This window comes from Pongo abelii, chromosome 4 (genome assembly GCF_028885655.2).
Source record: "Pongo abelii isolate AG06213 chromosome 4, NHGRI_mPonAbe1-v2.0_pri, whole genome shotgun sequence".
Lineage (NCBI taxonomy): Eukaryota > Metazoa > Chordata > Mammalia > Primates > Hominidae > Pongo > Pongo abelii.
Window position 1 is genome coordinate 12,031,219 of NC_071989.2, and position 21,734 is coordinate 12,052,952.

Consider the following 21,734-nt stretch of genomic DNA (forward strand, 5'->3'; position numbering starts at 1 on the left):
TGACAGTGTATGACTTTTATTACAAACAATGAAAACATTAGTGACATCTATAATGATTGGGTTATACAACTACACAAACATACACCAAATTAAATAACTCCTTTCCGCAAGACTATGACAATTTTATTAGGGCAATAACCTCACGTACTTATTACAATTGCCAATCAGGTAATATTTTCAATCCACAATATAACATAAAACCCACATATACAGTACATGTAGTTTTTCTCATGCCCATCGGCCGCTCTGGGTACACACACAGGCACAGAGCAATATCAACTAGTCCTTTAAGAATCATGTTTAAGGCTGAAACACTAGACTCAAAAGGAAAAAACAAAAGGAAACGAGACATGTATGCTACTTCAATCTATTGCTTCTTTTTGAAAGAAATTTTATATTAAAACAATGCAATGGGCACAACGGTGTGTTCAAAGTGCTCTCGGAAAGTTCCCTGAATGTGAATAAGGTGAAACTAAAGCAATATTGCTAAAAACTAATCACAGTATTCAATTAACTTGAGCCGTATAGACCTTGCCAGTCCTTCTGCAACACTGACTTGTGATTAGTATAATCAAAGGCCTCCCAAATTTCAACACTTAACTCCGAATGTAATCATCTTCCTTCAAGCCCTGAGCCCTTGTAACCCACAGATCAGTAATGATACCATTTAACATTTTTCCCCAACAACAGTAGGAACATTCTGCGTATGGCAACCATATGCTAATAAAAGACATCTGAGGGCAGTTTAAAGCATCTAGTTTATATTTGAGGATACTCGCCCCTATATGTCACACTTCTCGTAGCACAAATCTCCAAAATAATGCACAGGTTCACCGCCATAACTTGATATGAGTCACAGCAAACACTTCTCCATGCGATTTTAGAAGTGGTGCAGCCCGGAAGCCTTGTCATTATGTAGGTGAATGACCAGCAGCAGAGACCAGCTGGACTCCCCTCGGTAGCTTCTGCCCCTGAAGTATGCACAATGAGATAACTCCTAGGGAGTTTCAGCACCTCCTTGTTTTCATGGAAGTCACTGCAGAAAATCCCAAGCCTCTTAAATATTGGTCACATAGTTCTTAAAAGTGAAAATTTACACCTGTCAGGCCTAATACTATGCTTACAACATTCTCTGTTTTCTAAATCAACATATTTGCTTGAGCACAGTAAAAATACATCTTAAGAACACCTTCTAGAGCTAAGGCGAATCAGATCAGCTCAAATGAGGCACACAAGAAAAGAAAAAAAAAAACACCTTGGAACCACAACCTGCCCCTCTCTCTCATCTCCCACACCCTTCATACCCCCATGGTTACAGCAAAATACAACTTTGGGCATTTTGGAAGTAACTGTTCTTTGTGACACACACACACACACACACACACACACACACACACACACCCCAAAAATTCCCAAGTCTGTTTTCCTACCACACACACCAGGGAGGCTGCATCACCTTTCTAGTGACTTAATTCTGAACGCAGAGGCTCAAACCTGCCGAGTGGCAATCGAAGAAAACACACTACACACCAGAATAAGATGAGGGTCGGGGAAAAAAGAAAAAAGCAGCTTCGCTTTCAGCCATTAATTACGGATCACCCAATTTCGCATCGCTTATCTCCCATACACACGCACAGCCTTCCAAACCTGGCTTTCAGGCGGCGCTTTCCGGAGCCTGGCTGTCTATTGTCAGCACGCAGAAGCCCCCGAAACCTGTGAAGCCGGCTGCAAAGGCTTGCTCGGAAGCCGCTAAATATAGACCAAGGGGGCTCTGGGTCTGGCAAGCCGCGGGAGCCTGAAGACACGGCCATGGACGCATATGACTAAGTCTTTCCATTTTGTTCTAGCCAAACATCGTAATGACATTGAACATAAGGGCAAAAGACTGGAGGGAAGTCCTCCCCACCCCCACCCCGTCTCCTCCCGTATATTAGGGACGTCATGAATGCACCGAGTATGTTCTCAGGGTGGCGGGGAGCAGCATTGTCGGTGTTGCCCTAAATACGCTTCCTCCCGGGGAGATGGGTGGCAGGGAGGGGGAGCACGCAGGGCAGCCACTTGGTAACCGCTCCAAGAAAGGCACTAACCCCGGACCCCCTTCCAGGCACAGCGGCTTCGGAGGGGGACCTGGCGCGATCGCGGTCCTCCCGGAGGCAGGCAGAACCCCCGCAGCCGCCGCCGCCGCCGCCGCCCGCCGGCCGGGAGCCCAGGACCACCCCCACCGGCGGCAGGAGGAGGAGGACGGCGCCGGGAGAAGGCTGCGCCCGGCCCCGGCCGCCCAGCCCCGCAACTCACCCAAAGGCGCGGCGCCCGGCGGCTTCCTCGCAAACATGCACCCGCCGCCGGCGACAGCTCCTCAGTCCGGGAAGAGGCGTGCGCGGCGCCGCCCGGCTTCAGGGCAAGGTCCTGACCTTGCCCAACTGCAGCATCTTCCGCTTTTGTTGTCTGAGCGCGGCCGCGGGACAAGGGATGCTGGCGGGCGGCAGGGGCGAGCGCCGCGGGCGAGAGGCGGCTCCCGACGCGAGTGCGCAGCGCCCGGCCCGGCGGCCCCTCCGAGCTCGGCGAGCGCAGCGCCCCCTGCCCGGCTCCGCGGGCTCCACGGGCTCCTGCGGGCTCCTCGGGGCTCCGGGCGCCGCCGCCAGCCGGCCGGGCTGAGAGAGCAGCCGCCGCGCCCGCCGCTCCGCTCGGCCGGCTGTCGCCGCGGGCGCGAGCCTGGGGCCGCCGCGGCGCCCGGCGCCGAGCGCTCCCGAGCTGCGCCCCGCGCGCGGCCCGCGCCACCTGTGCCGCCGCCGCCGCCGCCGCCGAAGGCGAGGCTCCTCCCGCGGCACGCGGCAGCCTCAGCCTCCACCTAAGCCTCGGCGGCCGGCCCGGGCGCCCGGCTAGTGAGGGAGCGTCCGCCCCGCCGCCGAAACCGGCCCCGGGTGCGGAGCATGCCCAGTGCCGCCGCGAGAGCGGCGCTTCGCGGCGCTTATTCCACTTCTCCTGGTTTTCGCGGCAGCAGCGGCAGCCGCGGGAGAGAGGGGAGGAGGCCGCGGGTTGGGAGAGGGCCGAGCATCCTTGGGAACGCACGCCCTGGACCTCAGATGGGTGGATGCTCCGGAGCTAGGCGAAAGCTGGAAGGGACCCGGGAAGGGATGGAACCCCAGGTTACACCGCTTCCCTCATTCACGTGCAAGGCGCTGACAGTTGATTCTGGTGGGGCAGATGTCAGCCTGCAACAAAGAGCCAGGGTGCGAGGGGTCCTGGAGTGGCCAGGTGGGTTGGGGGAGGGAGGCCGGCGGAACGTGCTGGTGGGCGCAGGTAGATGCTCTTGCAGATCCTGTGATTCCAGAGCTAAGGAGGCACGACGTCCAGCAGAGGTCTTCTCCACAGCACCTGCCCAATCTTGCCATCACCTTCCCTGTTCAGATGCCATGTTTTTGGCGGGTAGTGAGAGTTTCTCCTTAGGCAAAATCACTTCAGATTTGAATCTGGAATGTCTGTAAACTTCCTGAAAGAAAAACCCTTGCCCAGTCTGGAACTTGAGCAGATTAAGTTCTCTCTCCTCCCCTTCTTGTGCCACCTTGTCCTCGTCTCTTGGCCTCTTCTGCTGCATCTCTGCCACCTTCTCTTCCTCCTTTTCTTCCTTCTTTCAAAGTGAACCACTCCCCTGATCCTTCCCCACAGTCTTCCAGTGCATCTCGCATTGCCTTCTTCACGTTCAGATCGGTTTTCCATATCACCTCCTGGCTTGACTGCTCCTTGACCCCATCGGGACTTCGCCATGCGTATCCTGCTGTGAAATACAGAAAGTGGAATCACCGTATTCAAAGTCTTGTTGAAAAACGAAACCCAAATCATGTGCCAACGAAGGCCTCTGGGCCTTCGCCCCTGTCCCTCTGATTCAGCAACAGTCAGGACGGGGCTCACCCCTGCTGCATTCACAAGCCAAGCCAAGCAGGGCACAGCCTGCCCAGGGGCCAGGTCGAATGTTCCTCCTAATTATGCCACAGGCATGACCCTGAACACAGCAGACTGTCTGAGGTTGTGATCTCCTCCACCACTCCCGAACCCCCCCCCCCCCACCCCCCGGCGCGCAGAGCTTGTTTCTGAAACACAAATAAGCATGACAGAATACAGGAAATTGTAGTAAAAGGGATTTGGTGCTTACGATTCTCAGTAACATGGTGCTTCTATTTTGTGTTGGAAGAGATTATCCAACAAACTTAAATGATTTGAATATTCAAGTCTATTCTTTATTATACTTGGGAGTAAGTTGAAATATAAATGGAAGTAAGAGTAAAGGAGAAAAGTCATACAGAGGTTAAATAGGTAACAAATAATTGCTAGGAGGAGCAGATTAAGCAAAGACTATTGACAACAGCACAAATGTTCGCTTTTATTCCTCCTACCCCAGGTGTGGACGTGCACACACAGGCTTGGTCTCACCTGCAAAAACAGTTGTCCAAGCTGACTCCAAGTGTGTTAAAGCCAGTTTGATATTAAAATATCCTGAGTCCTGTGAGGGAAGACATGCAAGACCATTTTTTTTCATCACACGTTTAACTGTAATTTTTATCTTAGTTCTCAGAAAGGCAGTTCAATTACACTGAGTACTTGGTACAAGACAAATTAGCAGCACCATATCCATTAGGCCACATTATATTTCAAGAGATGTTCTTAGTTCCCACCTGAGCTTCTGTCAGTCTGCTATTGTTTGGTTTTCTCTTTGCATCTTCTAACTCAAGAAGTCAGTGGGGAGGTGGAAAGGGAGATGAGGGGACATCAATTACTCTTTAGATTAAAATGGAGGTAGATGTGTAGACACTGTCCACAGGTAATATATGTGTCTTTTATGCCTAATATAGATCTAAGTAAAGAAAATAATTTTCTAACTTTTTTAGTTATTTTTGAGATGAGCAATGACAAATTCTATCAACTAATTGTGTGTCTGGGAAATGAGCTGGAGGCAGTCCCTACAGATACTGTTGGGGCTGGGGCTGGTGTGATGTGGTTATTTAGGAAGCAGAGTGGTAATGTCCAATGTCCTGACTGCTTTGATTTCATTTTCTCAGTGCCCCATTTCATTGAAACATTTATGATTTTTATTATTCTAGAATAATTTGTAACTTAAGATATTATTCAATTCACAATTAGATAATATTGAAAAGTAAAGCAAAATGAACATGTATAATGTTAGAGCTTGGAACGACTCACTGCTGCCATCTTTTGCCTCCTGCTTCCGATAGTTCCTAAATAAAGGAATATTCTGAATCCTCAAATTCACTATGAGACCAGAACATTATTAGTTTATTATTTTCAAATTACAGTACTCAATGCTCAGTGAAAAACCTTCATTGTATTTCTTCTGTTTATGCATTAATAGTTATGTGATACAGAAATCACATATAAATACTAAGTGCTATATCTCTTGATTTTTCAAATCACTTTTCAAAATTTGAAGCAAACATTTTTATATGGAAGTGTAACTTAATTTTAGAAATAAAATCTAATAATTCAAAATATTTTTTATAAATGTATGTGTCTTATTTTGTAATTCAAAGTATGTTGATTTTAGGAGAATGGCATTCTTATTTAAGTCACAGCTGTTTCAATATGGCATTGTTTGTTGCTACTGAGATTCAAATAGAATATAATATTTTTGTAATTTTTTAAGTGAATTACCCATTGATAAACAATTGAGAAATTTTCAAATTGGGAAATGAAATCAGGTGAGTGATTATTGTTGCTGTTCAGCATTTAAATAGGGAGAGTAATTATACTTCTTTCAATTCACAATTTAAATTTTAAAGCAAATTACCTGAAATAGTAACCCAATAGTGTCATCATAAGTACATGTGTGTATATATTTGGGAGGCTAACACACACTGTTTGCTCTTGATCATAAAAGATATGATATTTGTTACCTGAAAGTATCTCTATGTTTTTGAGGACTGTAAAGTAGTTAACTAATTTAAACTAACCATTTTAGTTAAGATCAACGTGTGGGTCATTTCACTATTTGATTGCAAACTTCACATTTTCACTCAAATTGCCTTTTATTATTGCTGCGACTCCTATGATGGTGTCATTCATTCATTCAGCAAATGTTTATTGAGCATCCGTCCACTGTGGTTCAGTATTGGCCAAAATTTGGAGAATTAGTAGCAAACAATGGAGATGACGACAAATTCCTTATCCTCCCGGAGTTTAATTATAAATTGGGGTTATTGGGGGAAGCAGAAATTGAAGCACTGCAAAGCGGTAGTCACCACCAGAAGCTGAAATGAGGCACACAAATGTCCTCATTTCTTCCTAATTGTCTGTGTGCCTCAATGTATTGGCTTCCTGTTATGGGTGGAAAGTTCATCTGTATTGGATTAAGCTGTGGTGGTTGGATTCTGTTACCTGCATCAAATTCAAGCTCCAATTGAAATATATGTTATCTGTAATGTCTCCCCTCTGCTCACTATAGCTGTTATTACTTTAAGTATTTCCCCCACAATATATTTTCTCCAAAAATTAAAACAGTTTTTCAACAAAGCAAGTAAATGAATATGGTCTAAATCATATGTATTAGAAGATAAATGAAGGAATAATATAAGATGAGGTTTTTATTGTCACTGACCAATAAATTCATGTTCAAAGCATTGCACAATGAGTCCACCTCAACGATTTTTATACTATCTCCCAAAATGAAATACCTCATTTTCAGTCTTTGTTCTCCTTAATGTTCTCTACCCACTCCAGTGTTACTCTCAAGGTGGTACAGAATACACGTTCTGAAATCGATTTACTCATTAAAATGAAATCCTTGAAGCTCTCATTTTATTACCCATAAATAAGCCAAATCTTCCCTCTTGCTTTGTTGTGAAAATTAAATGAATGAATCAGTCTGTGATAAGCAAATGGCTCTCTGCCTGGCAAATAGGGAGCAATTAGTAAATGATGGTGAACATGAGTCATGACATTAGAGTATCTCTTTCACCTCTGCTGTTTTCGTCGGCTTGCTATATCAAAACACACTTATTATCTGATTGCGCATATCTTATTCAGTCATCAAGACACCTAAAAGATACCATTTTGCCAGTGAGCTTTTTCATATTCATTTCTTTCAAATAAACATGAACTAAATTTCTCCCACATGCAGGTAATTATATCATGCAGACTAATCATGAGAGTTTACGGGGATCTCCATTTTGTAAACTGGTTGTGTTTCATGCTTTCACTGAATTTTTAGGAATTCGAAAATACATCACATTCAGACTACAGAGTCACGTAGCTTACCTTTTTGTCATACTTCATCATGTCTATTTATTTATATGCTTTATCTACTCCATACAACTTGTTGCTTTAGTTTATATGTTGATAATAATGTTATCTAACATTGTTTTCCATATTCTCTGAGATTGTGTCTATGTACATAGAATATGTATGTGAGCAGTTAGATTTTCTATTTGTGAAGTATATTATACTTCTATAATAAGCAAAAATAAATGTTTCACAAAATCTTTACACAAATATACTCTAACATGAAATGTTCAATTATTTGAAAAAATCATTTTCCTTACAATTCTGCAAAGATTAAACATATATTTTGTTAGGAATAGGAACTTAATGAATTTTTCAAATCATTGAGCATTTCATGGTAGAGTATGTCTGTGTAAATATTTTGTTAAACATTTATTTTTGCTTATTAGAGAAGTAACAAGTTCTCATTTAAACAGTTTTAAAAATCAGAAAGTTATGAAAAACATCATAATTCTGCCACCCAGAAAAAGTATAGTGTACAAATGCCTATCCTCTTATTTACTTCAAATTACATTCCTACACTTGCCCATCCATTTCTCAAACTTTTCTAAGGTTACATTATTCTTTATATAATGAGTTTTCTGTTTTATACATTTTGACTGTTATCACATGACCTCTTCCGTGGTGAATGAAGGTTCAATGAAGGTTGTTTTCTCAAATTGTTTGCAAAGAAAAACACCCCAATTATATCTATTTCTGAGCAGGATGAAATAGCTTATGGGACCTCCATGCCTCTGGTAAGAATAATTATAATTTTTGAATGAAAAACAAAAATATTTATCTTATGTATCAGAAACCTACTGAAGCAAAAAGGACTGGAGGAGCCAAGATTCCAGACAGGCAAGAATGTGGATGCCGAGCTAATGTGGTATGTCTGCTTTTTCCCTGACAACTTCAGCCAGTTCTGGATACAGTGAAAGAGGCTGGGTTTTGAGGCTTTTCCTGGGCAGGGGCCGCTGTCTGAGACAGAGCTATCAGCAGAATCTTTGTTAGCCTCATAGGGCTTTAGACCGAAGCCCAAGGGATCAAGATCCCAGTAAGAAGAAAGGAGCAGAGAACTAGGACAGAAACATGGCTGGCATTCCCTTCAAAACTTTTGATAACTTATAAAGCTGCACAGGACTAAACAGCTAAACAAAAAGCCTCTGAAAATCAGATATAATTTTAACAGTCCTGCTGTGCAGAGAAGAAAAGCGTTCACATCCAGGACCAGCCCCACCTTGGGAGACATTTCAAGTTATCAGTTAAAACTCCTAGACTGTTGCACCCTGAGAACTAGAGAAAACAGAGGTGGAATAAAACGTAGCAATACTGTAATTCTCTCCAATTCAGTGATGTTGGTGATTGGAATAGAGGTTACCAGGTGATTTATCTGCCTAGCAGAAGAAAGGGTGAAACCTTTTAGGCAAACCTCTGCAATTTTTAAATATTCATTGTCCAGCATTCAATAAAATCTGTTATTCAGAGTTAGGAGCAAATGACCAAGAAACAATTAACAAATGTAGAATTGGAAAAGACCCATGGGTGATCTATATACTAGAATTAGCAGACAAAATATCTAAAATGATAATGATCAGTGTGTCCAACAGAATATAGGACTGTAGAAAAAGATGAAAAAGAAAAAAAGAAAAAAAAGATGAAAAGGAAAAGACGGAGAAATTCACCAAAGAATTGAAAACTGTGAGAAGAATGAATCACTGGGAATCCTAGAACTTAAAAATATGGCAAATTAATTTAGTAACAAATTTAATTTATCCATCAAATATAAAATTGTATCAATCCACATGTAACATTTGACAAAATCAGCCATGTGCTTGATTGTAAAGCAAGTCACAAGCATGAAATGATTGTATTCATTCAGAGAATATTCTCAGAGAACAGTGTCGTTAAGCCAGAAATCAATAACTTCAAAAAGAAAATCTTCCTATGCATAATTTAATCTGCACTACTTCAAAATAAATCTACTTGAGAAAGTTGAATTATTTTAACATAAATGATAAATAACGTGTACAATAAAAATTGCAAGACGCAACAAAAAGTCTTTACAATATCTATAAAATATATTATGTACAAAATATATAAAAACAAGTTGCAGACATTTGACAGCAGCCAATGTAAGGCTGCTATTCTTGAGGTATTCTGGAGAGACAAAGTATTCAAAAGTCACTCCACTTTGCACTGCCTTTCTCCCTAGGTACATTTTCTGGGGTGTGGTACAAGCAAGATCTGGATTTCCACTGAACAGAGAAGGCAAGGGTTAAATCTGGGTTTATTAAAGTGTCTTTGATGAGGAAGAGACAGTGCTGGAAAAGAAAGAGTCATAGAGAGGGAAATCCAGAAGTTTACATAGAAATGCCCCTTGAGGCCGGGTGCAGTGGCTCACGCCTATAATCCCAACACTTTGGGAGGCCGAGTTGGGTGCATCACCTGAGGTTAAGAGTTCAAGACCAGCCTGGCCAACATGGCAAAACCCCGTCTCTACTAAAAATACAAAAATTAGCTGGGTGTGGTGGTGTGCACCTGTAATCCCAGCTACTCGGGAGGCTGAGGCAGGAGAACTGCTTGAACCCAGGAGGCCGAGGTTGCAGTGAGGCAAGATCATTCCACTGCACTCCAGCTTGGGTGACACAGTGAGACTTCATCTCAAAAATAAATAAATAAGTAAATAAAATAAATCCCCCTTGAGCCTTGAGTAACTTGATGAAATCGTGGATTCGTGAGAGTGGAACAAGACTCCAAGAAGCTAGATAGAGAACTGCTGGGAAGCAAAGAACTGAGGAAAGATTTCGCAGCTTCTTCAGTGGTATGGATTTTGGTGGTCAGGCCCAACTAAAGTGAATAATGTTTAGAACAAGTCAAAGATGGGGTTGAGATGTCAGACACACCATCAGATACAGGTGTTATAAACTGAATCATGTCCCCTCCCAATTCATATGTTGAAGCCCTAACTCCCAGTGCACCTGTATTTGGAGATGGGGCCTTTAAAGACATAATTAAGGTTAAATGAGGTCATAAAAATGGGGCCTAGGCCAGGCGTGGTGGCTCACGCCTGTAATCCTAGCAGTTTGGGAGGCCAAGATGAGTGGATCACCTGAGATCAGGAGTTCGAGACCAGCCTGGCCAACGTGGTGAAACCCCGTCTCTACTAAAAATACAAAAATTAGCCTGGCATGGTGGCGGGTGCCTGTAATCCCAACTACTCGGGAGGCTGAGGCAGGAGAATCACTTGAACCGGGAGGTGGATGTTGCAGTGAGCCAAGATCACGCCATTGCACTCCAGCCTGGGCGACAGAGTGAGACTCCATCTCAAAAAAAAAAAAAAGGAAAGAAAAAGAAAAGAAAAGAAAGAAAAAGGGCCGTAATCCAGTACAACTTGTGTTCTTATAAGAAAGGAAGACACCAGGGATGCCTGTGCACAGAGAAAAGGCCACATGAAGATGCAAGAAGGTGGTCCTCTGCAAGCCAAGGGGAGAGACCTCAGAGAAACCTACCCTGCCAGCATCTTGATCTTGGACTTCTAGCCTCAAGAACAGTGAGACAATAATTCTCTGCTGTTTAAGCACTCACTCTGTGTCATTTTGTTATGGCAACCCTAGAAAACTAATGAAAAGAGTAAAGATAAGCACGCTTTACAATTGAGGTCTACAACCTAGAAATATGGGGGGTGTCGGGAAATGTGATAGATCTCTTTGAAGAGAGTATAAAACCAGGGCTTAACAGCTCAATTTATTCCATTAGTACTTTGTTGCCAACATAAAACTCAATACTTTTTGATGGATAATAAATGTAATCCAGTGCCTTTTCAAGATATTATCAAAAAATTGACAAATATAATTTTAAAAAGGAAGAAAAAATAACCAGGTTCTACAAAGAAAAAAAAATCTATCACAATGAAGTTGTTGACAACCAAAGATTGAAAAAGTAATTCTTGAAAGCAGCTAGAGAAAAAAGACATATTACACACAGAAATACAATTGTTACATACATTGGTAACTCAAAAGAATTTATGGAGGCCAGGAAACAATGAAAGAAAATCTTTCAAATACAGGAAAAAAGAATATAAGTGAAAGAAAAAAGGAAATCATTGCTAGCCATCTTGTTCTTACAGAAATGTAAAAGGAAGTTCATCAGGCTGATAGGAAAAGAGAGCAGAGGAAAACTTGGAACTTTAGCAATTAAAAAAGAGCAACAGAAATAGTAAATATCTGGGTCAATATAAAAGACTATGTTTTCCTCTTCAAGTCAGTTACATATATATGACTGTTAAATGTTAAAATTTTAACATTTTCTATTGTGGCTTTTGATATTCATTGAAATAACACATTTAGAAACTGTAACAAAATGTCAGTTGGTGGTAGTCGGTGGTAGGGTAGGATAAAGGGACTTACATGGTTGCAAGGGTTCTGTATAATAATTGAAGTGGTACATTATTAACTCTACTAACCAATAATAAAAATAATACAAAGACACGTAGCCAGAAAACCAACAGAAAAATTGAAATAGAATATTAAAAATACTCGAGTAATCCATAACAAGGTAGATAAAAGGACACAGAGGAAGAAATGCAGAAGGGACAAACAAAAAAACGAAATAAAATGGTAGACATAAATTCATTTATATTAATAATTATATTAAACATTAATGGCTTAACTACTTCAATTAAAGGGCAGATATTGACAGAGTGAATGAAAAGGAAGATCCTACCAGAGGCCAAAAACAAAAGCACAGATATTGAAGGTAAAGGATAGAAAAAGATCTACCTTGCAACAGTAAGCCAAAGAAAGCGAGAGTGTTTATATTAACGTCAGATAAAATAAACTTCGAGACGCAGATAATGTAAATAGATAAAGAGGGACATGTCGTAATGATAAAAGGGTTAAATTATCAAGAAGAAATAACAATTTAAAATGCACATCCCAGAGCCTCAAAATACATGAAGCAAAAATTAATAGAATTAAAGGGAGACCCAGACAATCATGCATCATAAGAGATTTTAACAGCCTTCTTGCAGTAATTCATATAGTAATTACTATATGACAAAAAGTCTGATTATAAACACCACGTTCTTTACCTCCTGATTATACACACCATTGTGTGAGTCCCTCTTCTTGAGTTTAGGCTGGACCTAGCAACTTACTTTTATTGAATAGCATCCACATATCTGCAGAAATTATAAATATCCATAGAAAACTGGATTGGTATTTTAAACCTGACATTCATTTATGAAAGACTGTAGCGTCTATTGCTTCAATTATTTCTTTCTGGTTTGTCTAGCTTGATCATTCTGATGAAACATCCTGCCATGTTGTGAGCTGCTCCATGGAGAGACCCACATGGCAAGGAACTGAGGGTGGCCTTTGACCAACAGCCAGTGAGCAACCGAGGCTCTCATCAAAGAGCCCATGTGGAACTGCATCTTGCCACACCACACACACAAACACACACACACACACACGAGTAAACCCAGAAGTGAATCCTTCCAAAACCAAAACATAGTTGACTGCAGCCCTGGCCAGCAACTTGACTGAACCTTGTGAGAGACCTTGAATCAGTGGGTCAAGCTAAGCCACACTGGAATCCCTGAACCACAGAAACTGTAAAATAATAGGTGTTTTTATTTTATTTTATTTTTTGAGATGGAATCTTGCCTTGTTATCCAGGATGGAGTGCAGTGGCGCGATATGAGCTCACTGCAAACTCCACCTCGCGGATTCAAGCGATTCTCCTACCTCAGCTTCCTGAGTAGCTGGGATTACAGGCACACGCCACCATGCCAGGCTAATTTTTGTATTTTTAGTAGAGACGGGTTTCACTATGTTGGCCAGGCTGGTCTCGGACTCCTGGCTTCTGGTGATCCACCCACCTTGGCCTCCCAAAGTGCTGGGATTACAGTCATGAGCCACCACGCCCAGCCAATAATAGGTGTTTTAAGTAACAAAGTTCAGGTGAAATTTGTTATAAAGCAATAGATGACAAATACAAACCCTATCTCGATAAAGACTACTTCAGTAGTTTAAATTAAAATATAAATTGTGTTTGTTGTTTAGTTGATTGATTTAATTTTGAAATTAAATTTAAACACTCATTCCAAAAGCAGTAGAAAATATGAGACATATATATATATAACATAAATTGGATCCATAATTCAAAACCTTTTTACAAAGAAACTCAAGACAAGGTAGTTTTAATAGTAAATTATCTTTCAAATACTTAAGGAAGAAAATTATTCTGGTCTTTTACAAATTTACCAGAGAAGAGAAAAAAAAGGAGAGCACTTTTACACTCGTGGTATGAAGCCACCATAAACTTGACAGCAAAGTCTAATGTGGACTTTACAGAAAAGCAAAAATATGAGTTTTATCTCATAAATGTAAATACAAACTCCTAAAGGAAATAATTAAATTCCAATGGAGTTAACAGATACATTTTAAAAATACATTATAAACAAGTGAAGTTTATCTCAGGAAAGTAAAGCTTTTTTAAACATCTGAATATCAACTGCCATATTCACCACATTAACAGTATAAAGGAGAAAAATCACAGATTCAGAGAAAAGCTTTTAGTAACATCCAATACCCATCTAAGGTAAAGAAAGAAAAAGCAATTTAGCAAACTAGGATTAGAAGGAAACACCACTAATCTGATGGTTAACTGGAAAAAAAGCACCTGTAGATTTTCCTCTGAGTTCTAGAAAATAAGACAAAGATGTCTACTATCACCACTTCTTTTCAACATTTTACTGTAAAGGCTGGCCAGTGAAATGAGGCAATAAAGAGAAATAAAGGTTATAAAAATAGAAAGCATGGAGAGCAGGATGATACTCCCCCAAAGATCTCTACATCCGAATTGTTGTAACATAAAAATATGTTCCTTATATGGCAAAAGGGACTTTTCAGATGTGATTAAATTAAGGATTTTGAGATGGGGGGTTTATCATGGATTGTCCAGGTGGGCCAGTGTAATCACAAGGGTCACTGTAAGTGGAGAGGGAGGCAGAAGAGCGAGAGCGAGAAAGAGATTGAAGTTCTTATGGTGCTGGCTTTGAAGGTGAGAGGAGGAACGGACCTCAGCCAAGGAATGAAAGTGGCCCCCAGAAGCTGGAAAGGCAAGGAAAATAAATTTTCCACTGGAGTCTCCACAAAGGAGCAGTGTCCTGCCAACATCTTGGCTTTAGCCCAGCGCAAACCATTTCATATTTCTGATCTTCCAAATTGTAAGATAATGAATATGTGTTGTTTGAAGCCACTAAGTTAGGGAGTTATGGGTAATTTATCATAGCAATAATAAGAAATAGATACAGAAGAGATTGTGTGTGTACAAAATCCAAGAGTCTGCTATCAAATTCAATATGTGAATTCATCAAGAACACTGGATTCATATTCAAGATGTGTCCATTGTATTTTGATAAATTCCCAGCAAAATATTGGAAAACAAAACACAATTTTTAACAAACACCATTCGCAAAAAAATTAAATACCTATATTGCATCTAACAAGGATAGGCAAGATCTTAACAATGAAAAGTATAAAATTTGCTGAGAATGACCAAAGAATTTCTACATAAATGTAAAGATATTCATAGTTATGAATTAGAAGACTCGAAATTGTTCAGATAAAATTCTTCATAAATGTATCTATACACTCAGTGTAACACTTATAAAAATCCATGGTGTTTTTAAACATTGATATGTTGATTCTAATATTTGTACAGGAGTGAAATGTGCCCAGGATAACCAAGTCAATCTTGGATTTGAAGAATAAATTTCTAGAATATACACTACTGGATGCAAAACTTATTATATAAATCCATAGTAATTAAGACAATGTGATATTTGCACAAGGATAGAAAAAAGACAAAGGAGTAAGATAGAGTTCAGAAATTAACATACATGGATTGTCATTTTACTCATGCCAGAACTATCAGTGAACAGCAGCGAACAATCCCAACAGCAAGATGAAGACTGTATGAGTGAAATGCCTTTCCTTTGTGAAGTTGGAAAAGGGGGAAATTTTGAAAGGGGAGTAGGGAAGGAAATTATGCTCTTATATCACAAATATGTTGTTGAGAAAATAAACTTTACAGAAAAAAACATATTTGGATGTTGATCATTTGAAAAGTGACTTCTTTAAACTGAATGGTACCCTTGGAAAGTCAGTGTGTGCCACCACCATGATCTCACGTGGGGACTGCTGGTTTGTAATGGAGATTCAGGAATCTTTGTCAGAGCTCAATCACTAAGCTTATTGGTGAGTAAACTGATGTTCTTATTTTACTCTTTTTCACTTATGAATAGCTGTACTTTGATTTAATTTTAAACTTATCATGCATGTGGTTCTGGAAGATTTATAATATATAAATATAAACATGAAATATATAAAGATAAAATATGCAAAATATAATTACGGAGATAAATAATAGTAATGATAGATGTAATTGAAATAGCTTTGAAATATCAATATTCCTCTATCAAATTTGCAAAGTCTTCTTCACTTGTAATATTCAGTGTTGGTTAGAAGGGAGAGATGCCAATGAAATGCACCTCATCACCACAGTTTTAGGGGATAGTTTGCAATACATATTGAGATTCTGAAGAACTTAATCTACTTTATGGAAAGTGATTTTGAAGGTCTCATTGTGAAGCAGAGCATGGGAAACTGAAGTAAACCTTTCACTTATAACTCAGATCAATAATATAGATGTTAATGTACTGTGACACCATGACAGCCTCAGGTGTCATTGTGGTATCTCTTGACCTGTATTAAATGACCCTAGTCTTTGAACATTTAGCTATCACCAAGCAAGCATCTATCTATACAGGCCATTTGAGTGCCTCTGCTGTCAGGATTCCCTTCCCTGCATGCACACACATGTGTAGTGTGATGGGTCCCCTACCAGGTTACTTAGGATGTATACCCACTGCTTGAACCCAAAGGCCAGGCATTGAGACAAGACCCTGATGCCCAGCAGAGCAGCAAGTGTCCCTGAGAACTTAAACATCCCCGGAGTATATGAGAACCTACCAAGAAAACCAGTCTCATCACTTAAACAGAGTGGGCAAAGAGCCAGAAAATCAGCTTAAAAGTACTTTACAGACAAGAGGCAGCATGGATCTCTAGCGCTGCCTTTTTGTTATCCGGGAGCGCCCTGTATGTAAGTCCTAATAAACTTTATGTAATTGTCAAGTTGGACTTTCCCAAGTAATTATTTGGTCTCTCAACACCTTCCTTGTTGCAGAGGTAGAGGGGGGCGTGGGTGTTATAGTCCCAAGTTTCTCTCTTAACAATATGCAACAGCAAGATTCCCATCTGCTTTTGTAACAGAGTCCCTGCTGTACTAGAGATCAAGATACTTTTCTGGGACATTTCTAGCTTTATTTTTGCAGGATGTATAAATACAATATTTTGCAAAACACTTGAAGACAAAAAAGAATGTAAAATAAGAAAGCAGGATGATTTTGCAGTGCAATGGATAGGCAGGTTGTTTAATGTATAAATATCAACCTGAAAAGAGGACTCAGTAATTTGTAAGTAGACTTTCCTGGCCTTGTATTTTAAGCCTCTACATTTAAAAGGAGGCACATGATATCAGTTTGGGAAAAGAAAGTTGAAGAATTGAAAGACAGCATAAAGTCTTAAAACATATTTCAGGAGATAGTGCAGTGGTCTAAAATTAACAAGATGAAATTCAATGGAGAGAAATGCAAAGTCCTTCCTTAGGTTAAAACAATGGTATAATAAATCCAGGTTAGGAGGCCGTGGATTCTGAACTGGGATCCATGTACCAGAGCTGCACTGGCCGCGCCCAGGCCTTGGGAACGTGGGTGTTCCTGGAATCAGTTGCTTCCCACTTGGTTCAATCTGTTCAGGGAAATTTCCTTCAGTGCCTACAAGAGAAGATTGGCCTTTCTAACTACTGCAAGCTGCTGCTAATTTTATTCAAAAGCAAATATCGGAGACACCAGCAGATTCCCCACCTGCCTGGAAAGCTGCCTTCATCTTAGTATCATGGAACGAGAAGCTGAAGCACCAATTACGGTCTGCTGTACCAATAATACCTCTGACACCACCTGGAACCTCATTTGGAGTCTTCCTTATTGTGACTCAGCACTGCCATCCTCAGCTGCACAGAAAATTCAAGCCCTCTGGTCACTTTGCTTTTCATTATTTGTCACCATCTCGCAGCTCTGTGTTCTTCTCTGGAAATTTTGGCTTAACGAAATTAAAAACCCCTAAATTACTTTTTGAACAAATTAGTTTTAATTTTATTCTTAAAAATTCATGACTTTGTACAAATTATTAAGAGACCTCTGTTCAGGTTGACATCTATTCATTAAACCCAAGTTTCATAGTTCTTACTCTTTTTATGTGACTTATTATTGTTTTTCATTAAGCATAAATCACTCTTATTTACCTACATTGTTTATTCCTCAGTATACTAAAGACATGGAAATGAATTTAAATTTCAACTTTAATAAATAAATTTACGATAATTGTTGCTCTAAATCATGAACAGTCAACCACAACCAAATTGTGTTTATTTAATTCCGTTCCCTTTATTTAAAGCTAAAATCTTGAGCCTAGGAATTCAAGATTAGCCTGGGTAACCTAGTGAGACCCCATATCTACAAAAAAATACAAAAAACTAGCTGGGCATGGTGACATGTGCCTGTAGTCCCAGCTACCTGGGAGGCTGAGGTGGAAGAATTGCCTGAGCCTACGAATTTGAGATTGCAGTGAGCCGAGATCACACCACTACACTCCAGCCTGGGTGACAGGGTGAGACCCTGTGTTTAAAAAAAAAAAAAAAAAGCTAAACTCTATTGTACCTCCCAACAAAAATTTAACAATAGGTAATTCATAGGCCTCTTACTTGAAACTTATATTATATGTATTTCCTGATAAAATTTTATTAGAACTTTGTTTCTCTAATTTACGAGATGGTTTTTTTTTTTGCCTAGATTTTAGATTTCAGGTCATTCAGCTTACTATGCAGAAAACTCATTCCTGCATCTGCTTTTACTGTGTTCACCTCTGTATTTCTAGATTAGGTTCTTGTCTAATTCTTGGTTTATCCAGTGTAGCTACCAGGTTAGTTTCTGGGGCTGCCACAACAAAACACCGCAGACTGGGTGGCTTAAACAACAGAAATGTGTTTCTCACAGTTCTGGAGGCTAGAAGTCCAAGATCAAGATGTTGGCAGGTCTGATTCTCTTGAGGCCTCGCTCCTCGGTTTGCAGAGGAGCCTTCTCCATGTGTCCTTCCATGGTCTTTGTTCTAGGCATGTGCATCCCTGGTGTCTCTGTGCATCCAAGCTTTCTTTTTCTAGAACACCAGTCTTATTGGATTAGTGGCCATATTCACAGCTTTATTTTAATTTAATTATCTATGTAAAGGCTTTATCTCCAAACACAATCACGTTCTGAGGTACCAGTGCTTAGGATTTTAACCTATGAATTTGGCGGGACACATCTCAGCCTCAAACAGCTACCATCTATTGTTTGTAGTGGTATCTGAGAATTTCATTCTCCTTTATTCAGCCACCCTGCAGTTTTACTCCCCTTGCCGGCGCTGGCTGATTGATTGTTCATTCCTTCATTCACTTGCTCATCAAATGCCTTCTCAGGGGCAGGCCATGCTCCAGGGTCTGAGGGTGGGGAAGTGTCACTGCCCTTGTGGCACTGACATTCTGGAGGAGGACAATGACAGTAAACACAGAAACCGACTTTTCCGTATTGTGGTGTCAGCTTGTAAGTGGTAAGGTCTCTGAGGAAAAATAAGGAAAGGGGGCTAGAGATGTAAGAGTGCTATTTTTGATGGAGTGTTCAGGAGACAATTCTCTAAGTAGATGTCATTTGAATAGCGACTGGAATAAAGTGAGAGAGAACGCTTTATGAATATCTTGGAGATGTATCTTTGAGGCAGAGGGCACAGCAACTGCAAAAGCCTGGAGTAAGATTATTCTTAGCAAATTTAAAGAATGGAAAAAGGAAAGCCAATGTGACAGTCAAGGGGTGGATAATGTAGAGCATTTGAGTTACAGAAAGGCCTTTTTGTATTATAAGTTGCGGGGAAGACTTCAGAGAGTTTTGACCAGGGACAAGTTGTGACCTAACTTACCCAACTTAGAGCCTCAATGGAGAGTTCTGGATGCTGTGTGGAGGACAGGTCACAGGTCACAGAAAGGCAAGAGTAGCAGTGTGCTGCTACCCTGTCAGACCAGGACAAAGATGATAGCAACACAGGTGAAATTGTTACCTGATATGGTTTGCTGTGTCCCCACCCAAATCTATCTTGAATTGCAGCTCCCATGATTCCCACATGTTGTGGGACGGAGCTAGTGGGAAATAATTGAATCATGGGAGTAGTTTCCCCCATACTGTTCTCGTGGTAGTGAATAAGTCTCACGAGATCTGATGGCTTCACAAAGGGTCTCCCCTTTGGCTTGGCTCTCATTCTGTCTTCCCCACCACCATGTAAGATGTGCCTTTCACCTTCCGCCATGATGGTGAGGCCTCTCCAGCCACATGGAACTGTGAGTCCATGAAGCCTCTTTTTCTTTATGATATACCCAGTCTTGGATATGTCTTCATCAGCAGCATGCAAACAGACTAATACACTGGCGGTGGATGGAGGAGTAGCAAGAAGTGTGAAGTCCGGGAATCTCTAGTAAAAGCAAACTAAGTTTGTTGGACTCCTCTCACCTGTGCTAGGAATGCAAGCCAGCAGAGTGACTTTGTTAGGCCTGCTCCTTGTGGTGTAGCCAAAGATTGAGCTCAAAACTCTTCCTCCTGCCAGGCAACAGTATAAACTAAACTGGATAAATGTGGGCAAAAGTGAAGGAGGTGGCACATGAGCCAGACCTCCCTCCCTCAAGGTTGAGTAAAATGATGCTATTTCAGCACCTTACAATGTTGCCAATTGTTGTCCACAGCTGGAGGTAATATGAGAAGACATTTCTGCTGGGAAAAAAAATCTACATGAATCTTTACACATTTCTGCACAGTCAGAGCATGTTATATTCCGAGCAAAAGAGACTCTCAACCTGGGTTAAAGAATGGTTTAATGGTAAGCATGCCTTGCAAGTTAGAAACTCCACGTTGCTCCAGGGACATTTGCTTACTTTGTAGCATAACAAACTCCTTTCTTGACTCCCCTGGAACCACTGGTTTATATTCCAGATTAGAGACCTTCTCCTCCTCTCCTTAGAGATGATTTCTTCGTGTTCCAGAGACATATTTTATCTCTGTCTCTGTCTCCATTTATCTGTCTCTCTGAAAAAGAAGAGGGACAGATATGACAGCCACACTAAATATGCTCTGAGTTTCATAACACTAAGGCTCTCCTCTTCTGCGTGTGCAGGGAAGATCAGGCAATCATTGCCTTGCCCCTGGAGAAATTAAGGAATAGGGACTAGCACTAAGATCTCTCTGTTTTCTGACCCAGAGAGCTTGTATTTCCTATCAGGATGAATAAATACAGACATTGAAATGTGACAAGTTCCACTGTGATTTACCCGAATTAAAATGTCTCTGAATTATCAAACTTTGAAACTTGATACATCCAATTTAATGAATCTGGATAGAAAGTCATGAATGGCCGTGGAGGGTGCAAAATCTTCATGATATATTATTTGTACTTACATAGGCCATATGTTTGGGATGAGTGAGATCATGAGTAAAATATGTTGGGACACATCCCGCAAACTGGAAAGTGAAGCTGTGTAGAATTCCATCAACATAATGACAATGTAGACAAGTTCATGTACTATGCAAAACATTCGGGAGCTACTTGTTTGGTGTATGTTATGGGCTGAAGTTGGTCTCATTCCCTCCCATCCAATTTCATATGTTGGAGTCCTAACCCTCAGTTCCTCAGAACGTGACTGTATTTGAAGATAAGAAAGTGGCAGTTAAAGTTAGAACAAGGTAATGAAGGTGGGAAACTACTAATAGGACTGATCATATGGTTCGACTCTGTGTCCCCACTCAATTCTCATCTCGAATTGTAATCCCCACATGTTGAGGGAAGACCTGGATGGGAGGTGATTGGATCATGGGGGTGGTTTCCCCCATGTTGTTCTTGTGATAGTGAGTTCTCTAACTAGTTTTTGATTTTACAGGCTCATAGGCAGAAGGGACTTGCTTTGTCTCAGATGAAACTTTAGACTTGGACTTTTTAGTTAATGCTGGAATGAGTTATGACTTTGAGAGACTGTTGGGAAGGCATGATTGGTTTTAAAATGTGAAAAGGACATGAGATTTGGGAGGGGCCAAGGGCGAAATGATATGGTTTGGCTCTGTGTCCCCACCCAAATCCTATCTCAAATTGTAATCCCAATGTGTTGTGGGAGGGACCTGATGGGAGGTGATTGGTTCATGGGGGCAGTTTCCCCGTGCTCTTCTCATGATAGTAAAGGAATTCTCATGAGATCTGATGGTTTCAAAG

The 21,734-nt window shown here is 40.8% G+C and overlaps 1 protein-coding gene across 2 annotated transcripts in view; it reads right to left on the minus strand.

Moving 5' to 3' along the window:
- The window catches only part of CTNND2 (catenin delta 2), a 948,913-nt gene extending 945,988 nt beyond the window's left edge, over positions 1–2,925 (minus strand). Inside the window, exon 1 of one of the 2 annotated variants that reach the window (XM_024247287.3) lies at positions 2,296–2,925. In XM_024247287.3, coding sequence (XP_024103055.1) covers positions 2,296–2,332 — 37 coding nt within the window. In that variant the 5' untranslated portion in view covers positions 2,333–2,925. The remainder of the gene's footprint in view (positions 1–2,295) is intronic. The other variant, XM_054555411.2, reaches the window with a different exon arrangement.
- Between the last annotated feature and the right edge of the window lie 18,809 nt (positions 2,926–21,734).